This window comes from Hibiscus syriacus, unplaced genomic scaffold (genome assembly GCF_006381635.1).
Source record: "Hibiscus syriacus cultivar Baekdansim isolate YM2019G1 unplaced genomic scaffold, ASM638163v2 tig00110482_pilon, whole genome shotgun sequence".
Classification (NCBI taxonomy): Eukaryota; Viridiplantae; Streptophyta; class Magnoliopsida; order Malvales; family Malvaceae; genus Hibiscus; species Hibiscus syriacus.
The window spans coordinates 2,846,342-2,852,863 of record NW_024062758.1 but is presented as its reverse complement, the minus strand read 5'-3'; the positions used below and the strand labels follow the sequence as shown (position 1 = coordinate 2,852,863).

The following is a 6,522-nucleotide window of genomic DNA, read 5'->3' as shown; positions in this document are numbered from 1 at the left end:
TCGTCTCCTCATCCCTTCCCCAGGAGTGGGCATTGGTTGAAAACCCAGTGGCTTAGTCCTTGAGTGCGGCTCTATTCCATTTTCTTTCAACCTCTATGCATCAAGTTCGAAAATAAAAACACACAACCAATTGTTCATGATTTACAGGTTTCGAATTCAATAACCAAACATGACGTTATTAAAAAAAAGTAATTGAATAAACACCTTTATTTCCTTTCTACAAGTTTCCAACAAATGGATCGTACAGTTTTGTGAATCGGCTTAGGCGAAGTTTCGCTGAGTGATAAAGTCTAAACAGGTAATGAGAATTATGTCTAGATGTCATGACATAGAGACGATACGTGTGTAGAGGAACTCATTCCACGTGTCCGGTAACCCGGGAAGGCACCAATGGATACAATCTGCAAAAGTGGCCGGATCAGCCTTTTGTTCTATGGTAAGCATCTTCCCTCGTCGGATGGTATAGACCGAGGTATGTGCATCTTTTCTGTATTCCGAAAGGCTCGTAATGTTAATAAAATGGACCTTAACTTTCATGCTTTGAGTAATGTTGTTGGCAATGACAAATAGCCTGCGGTCAGTGCCTACGTCTAGGTACATTGACTGGTTCAGAATTGGGGTAGTTTCCAGGGCACATCTGATCCCATCTGGATTGTTCCAGTCCAAGCTCCTACATATATATTGATTATCTTTTTGGTTAAGCAAGTAGAAGAAAATGACAGAAACTTAGAAGGATGGCAAGTTATTTATTACTTGATATGAAGTGGAGACATGCTGTTGAAGAAAACAGTGGTCTGATTCGGATTCACGTTTTTCTCAACCCATTTAGACCATGTTTTCAGCACTCTTCTATACGCTACGGTTCGTTTGATCTCGTCGTATTCTGCATCTCCTCGTTTGAAAGATCCTCGCCTGTTACGTCAATCCGAGAAAGAAACACACACACATCAGATCAGTTCAGTTAAAAACCAAACACTGTCGAAAATGTTTTCAATTACTTACAAGATTTTCATGGTGAAAGTGTTCATCCACCAAATGTATGTATTGAAGACCAAATAGTCGACGTCTTTCCAGTTCTTGCCATGTTTGTTGATTGATTCAGGCATGATTATACGATCCAAGATGTTGTGGCTTGTTGGGTCGTCTGAATTTGATTGAACCAGAAAAGGAGCCCAATAAAACTCCACTGTCGCATTGTAGTCCTGAAAATACAAATTTTAGACAATCATAATTACTCCACTGTGGTCTAGTCGAAAGCTGACGGTTCGGATTAATTTGTCATTCCTAATTCCATCTAATCTTTGAGGAGTGGGAAGTTTTACCTCAATTCTGAACACAGATAGAGACCCCGTTCTGTTCAAGCTCTTCCTTCCTGGAGGGACAGCAGATTGAACCAGACAAATCATGGATTCCCATTGATTTCTGTTTAGTGAATCTCCAACGAACATAAGCCTTTTGTTCCTCAGCTTCTCAAGCAATAATCTCGGTTTGTACCTTGGACCAGAAGAAGAAAAAAAAGGTAAGAATCATCAGCATCTTCAAAAGAACATAAAATTCCAGTTCAAGAGCTCATAAAGATGGTCTCACTTGGGAAGATTACAACCTCTAGGTTGCCATCTCCAATTCTGATACAAAGAATCCTTTCTTCCATTCCTCATGCAAGTAACTTGCGCTGTAAGAAACTCACACTCGTCTTCTTTGTATAAAGGATGTGTTACGTTGTCAAAAACCCATTGTCCGATGAAGAGATCACAGTCTTTCGGAGGCAATTCGACATCCTCATCGTCTTCTTCAATGACTGCAAGTGCCTCAGTCTTTTCTTCTTTATTATGCTCTATCTTTTGTTCATCACCTTTCACAACTATGGTTTTTATGACATAGTCATCAGTTTCCCTTATCAAGTCTTCAGTTGAAGCTTTGAAATTAAACGACGTGACCTCATTTTCTTTATGGTTCTTGACAGATTCTTGAACTGGGTTGCCTTGTTGGGATTGCTGCCGCTCTTGGATTTCGCTGGCTTTAGAGGTTGAAAACGGGAACTCCGCTATGGACTTCACGTCCTCATTGTGCATAAAAATCACAAATAAGAACACAGAGAAAACTATAACAAATATGGAAAATTTGTTGCTTTTGCGTTGCTTCATCGCTCCTGTCTCGCTTAAGATCAGAGTTTTACGACCACCCTGGGCCGCGTGAGACGAATATATATAGAGGAAAAAGAAATGAAGAAATGCATATGTTGGGGGAGCACATAAATTAGGTTTATTTAGTTTAACTTGGGGTTGGTGAGGAGGGTTTTTCTTCAGATGAAAACTGTTTAGAATTTGCTGGTGGAGGCAGAGTTTCTTTCTCAAGTTTCATTTTCTACCTTCATGGTGAAACTATGATTTTTAATCCCTTCATTATGATAAAATATGGGATTTAATCCATTCCATATAATATTTTTAATAGTCAGAATCTCTTTTTAGTTATTGATAACCCACGTACACCCTTAACTACTCAAACTAGGGACCTATTTAAATGGATCAAAGCTTAAGATTCAATTCAAAGCTTGCGCAGGTCGGTCTTAATCAAAACTAAAATTGGGAGTTTCAAGTGGTAGGGGTGATGTTCTAACCTATAGGGTAGACCCCACTAGAATATGATATGGGAGCTTTTATCAGACGTGGAAACTTGTTGGCTTTCACTTTCGATTTTAGGTTCTCCCCCTGGAATTTGGAACTCAAGATCGAAACCCTTAACAACCAATCAGATGGTTTGAGTCTGTCGGATCAGATGAATTGAATGGCCCTGATGCATTTCAGAAATTGTTTCCTTGATGGGATTAGATTAGGTAGCAAATGTTGCAGAAGATTAGGCAAAAAAGATCCTTCAATCAGTTTCATGCATCAAGCTGAACAAAATTCTTTCAGTGTCGCTTGCAGAGTACAATATAATTGAGAGGGCATGTAGGTCAATTTTTATTTGTATATTAGTGTTGAAACTAGATTGGATATTGTATATTAATGGACATTATTTTTAATAAATGTATGATTTTTTAGATTTGTGTTTTTATTTATAAAATTATTTTACAATTTGAAATGGTTTACAAAAATTTTACTTTTTTGGATTTTTTGTGGGTCGTTCCGGTGGCTCTAATATGACACCTCAAACCGGATCGATTCACTCGTATCGATTTGAGGGTGTTACATTTCATACTAAAAAAAACCCATAATAATGGCATTTTTTTTTTGTCAATGTCATGAAAATGCCTCTTAAACTCTCAATTTCTTCCCTTCTTTTCCATTTCTAAATCAATGAAATGCCAATAAATAATAACCATTTTCATAATGCCACACATTTTTGTGTGAGAGCGTATGTAAATAATTGCTAAGCATATATAATGAATAACTTAGATGATACTTTTATGTTTACTAATAGAAACTTAATAATTTGTCATTTGTGGGTATGGACGGACTAAAATTTCATAATATTTTCATGATCATGATTCTTTTTTAAGTGGAGAATCGGTGAGCAATTTGGAAGTTGATCATCATCTTGTTTTCCCTAAATCCCCATGTTTCACGTCAAATCATCACAACGAGTTCATTTTCTGCGTGACATCTATTCCATGAGGAAAAAGTAAGTGGTTATATTTATAGTTTATTGAATATTTTCAATAAGCATTTTAAAGACGGTCTTGGCTCTTCCATACCACTACTACTACTACTTTGACTTACATGTACCATACTGTTGAAAAAAGTGGGTTAAATGAATTATTATACTAATGATACGCATATTTTACATTTTAAGAAATAATTTATTCGATCGTTTCGATTTAAAAAAATATATATAAAAAAGACTGATGAAATTATGGTCAACAATGAAAAAAAGTTAATTAAAATGAATATTTGATATTATGTTCACGAGTTCGAGCACCAACGATTATATAAAGTAATTGAACATTTATTATCAAATTATCAAAAGTATTTAAAATATTTATTATATTTGTAATTACTTTAATTTAATAAAAAAAATATTTGATTAAGATTGATACGGAGAGAAATAACCGCGCTTCTCCTGCCAATAAAAAATGGAGTTTCATGTTCTATGTTTATTCTTCAATATCAATCTTAATCAAATTTCATCCCCCGAAATATACTATTGTGCATCTTAATAGTTTGGTACTAATAATAACTATTTGTAAACTATTTTTTTCCCCAAAATTTAGTTTTGAAAAGTTTGAAATTCCGTCTTCAATCGATAGGAATGTAGCTTTCCTCAGATTTTTTTTAATTGTTGCGCGCAAATTTAATCATAATTAAGATTTTGGTTAATATTTTATTCATTTATAAAAGATTTTAGAGGCCACGTCTCAAAATATATTTTGGATTTTCAGTTTCTTGTATTTTCATACTACTTCAAGTAGACCTAAAGCAAACGAAAAAGCTTTAATTATTTATTATATAATAAAAGGAAAAATTAATACATCTTAAATAAAATAAAATAAAATAAATAATATTTTTATTTTCATTAATAAAATATAACATTAAAACTAATTTTGTTAAAAAATAGTTTGGTGACCAAAGTAAAGAAGATGTAATAAGCTGATGATAATTGTATAGTTTATTCTTAATAATAAAGATAAAGTATGAGTCATAGGCATGTAAATGAACCGAACGTTCAACGAATCGTTTGTGAACCGTTCGGCGGGAAGTTCGTTTATGTTTGTTTATTTATTAAATGAACGAATATGGACAAGATTTTGTGTTCGTTTAATTAAATGAACAAACACGAACATAGGGCTCGTTCGTTCATTTACGTTAGTTAACATTCAGTAATATATTCGTTCATTTATGTCCGTTTATGTTTGTTCATTTATGTTCATTTCTGTTCATTTATGTTCGTTCGTTTATGTGTGTTCATTTATGTTTAGCTCAATCTCTCTAGACCCATTTAAAATATTAAAACCCAATAAATTTTAATATGATACCCATAAATATTTTAAAATTCAATTAATTTTAAATAAAAATAAAAAAACCCCAAAATAATTAAATAAAATATAATCTTAAAATTGTTAGGAAAGAAAAAAAAATCTATTTTCATTTATATTCGTTTATGTTTATTTATTGTGTTCGTTTACGTTCATTTATTGTGTTCGTTTACATCTGTTCGTTTATGTTCATTCATTTGTGTTCGTTTATCATTTAAATGAACATACATGAACGAACACAAACAAGCTACATTCCTTAACGAATGAACAAGAACAAGAAATTTTTTGTTCGTTTATGTTCGTGTTCGTTCATTTGTTCGATTAAAGTTAAACGAACAAACATGAACATATCCCCGTTCGTGTTCGTTCGGTTCGTTTCCAGACCTAATGAGTCATGTGAGAATTTTAGTCGATTTGAACTTGAGTCGAGTATTATACCTCTTCAATCATCACTTGACTCGATCAGGTTTTAAGAGGAATTCGTTCTGATTTGATTTATGTGATAAAAACTCGCACTTGATCTGACACAAATACATATATTAATTTTTTTATTCGATAAAACATGAATCTAGTTGAAATATATATATAGGAGATGTTATAGTAGTTATCAATAAATATATAAGACTAATTGTATTATTCTTTTGCGTCATAGATTTTTCACTATAAATATGAACTCAATTTGATTTTATCCTTAAAAAAATTAACCCGAATAAAAATTTAATTTTAATAAAAAATAATTCTATCAGTTTGACTCATAACCCGTCGAGTTCGAGTCTCATGTCCATCCCGATGTGTTATTGAGATATACTCAAATGATCATTTTAACTATTGAATTTTAAAAATTATTAAAATTTTCAAAATATTATAAAATAATTATTGATATATTATAGTAATGGTGAAATTTTGATAAATTATATAACTATTTTGTAAAAGTTTGATAAAATTTAATGGTTATTTTATAACTATTTTATAAAAATAATTATTTATTTTATAATTTTTGATAGTTTAATAACTAAACTGATCGTAAAAAATAGTGTAGTGACCTCTTATGTACTTTACCCATACAAATATCCGTATGTTCCCAAACACGGCTCCTTGAACGCTCTAAAAACCTGAAAGTCCTACATTTTCAAACTATTTCATTTCTTCTCTCTTGCCAAATGAAGCTGACGAACGAAACGCCCCCTTTTCCGTCGTCAAGCTCGACTGTTTTAAATGACGAAATCATACTCCCTTATTCTTTCCGCCGTTGGTTTCTATACCGTTATCTCTTTATCTCCGTTAATCCATGCTCTGGGTTCTGGCTCAACTTTCGCCATCGTAGCCGTCGATCCAGCCCAACGCATTATGTTAACATTTCTTCAAGCAAAGAAAACAAGAAAGTGTAGTATTGAGTAATACTTCTTTTATTGCGTGTGTAATATGTACAAGCTATTAATGCATTTATACACTTTGATCAACAACTAAATTGATATTAACAGCTTTAACTAACTTCCTCACTAATCTTGATAACTAGCTTCTTAACACTCCCCCTCAAGTTGGAGAATGAT

At 32.8% G+C, this 6,522-nt stretch overlaps 1 protein-coding gene across 1 annotated transcript; it reads right to left on the bottom strand.

The window, feature by feature from the left end:
* Positions 1-240: 240 nt before the first annotated feature.
* On the bottom strand, positions 241-6,291 carry LOC120128659 (protein ESKIMO 1-like). The gene is made up of 6 exons (XM_039146302.1): positions 6,235-6,291; positions 1,588-2,345; positions 1,323-1,494; positions 1,003-1,202; positions 754-912; positions 241-670 (listed from the first exon to the last, which is right to left on the bottom strand). Exons 1-6 carry the CDS (start codon positions 6,289-6,291, stop codon positions 322-324), a joined length of 1,695 nt encoding a protein of 564 aa, XP_039002233.1. The 3' UTR covers positions 241-321.
* Positions 6,292-6,522: the final 231 nt, after the last annotated feature.

Bases quoted from the DNA above. Each gene is read 5' to 3' on its own strand.
- LOC120128659 (XM_039146302.1), bottom strand. From the start codon at position 6,291: ATGGCGAAAGTTGAGCCAGAACCCAGAGCATGGATTAACGGAGATAAA. The intron at 1,495-1,587 runs GTGAGACCATCT...TTCTGGTCCAAG, and splicing joins AGAGGTTGTAATCTTCCCAA to GTACAAACCGAGATTATTGC. The intron at 913-1,002 runs GTAAGTAATTGA...TTGACGTAACAG, and splicing joins ACTTTCACCATGAAAATCTT to GCGAGGATCTTTCAAACGAG.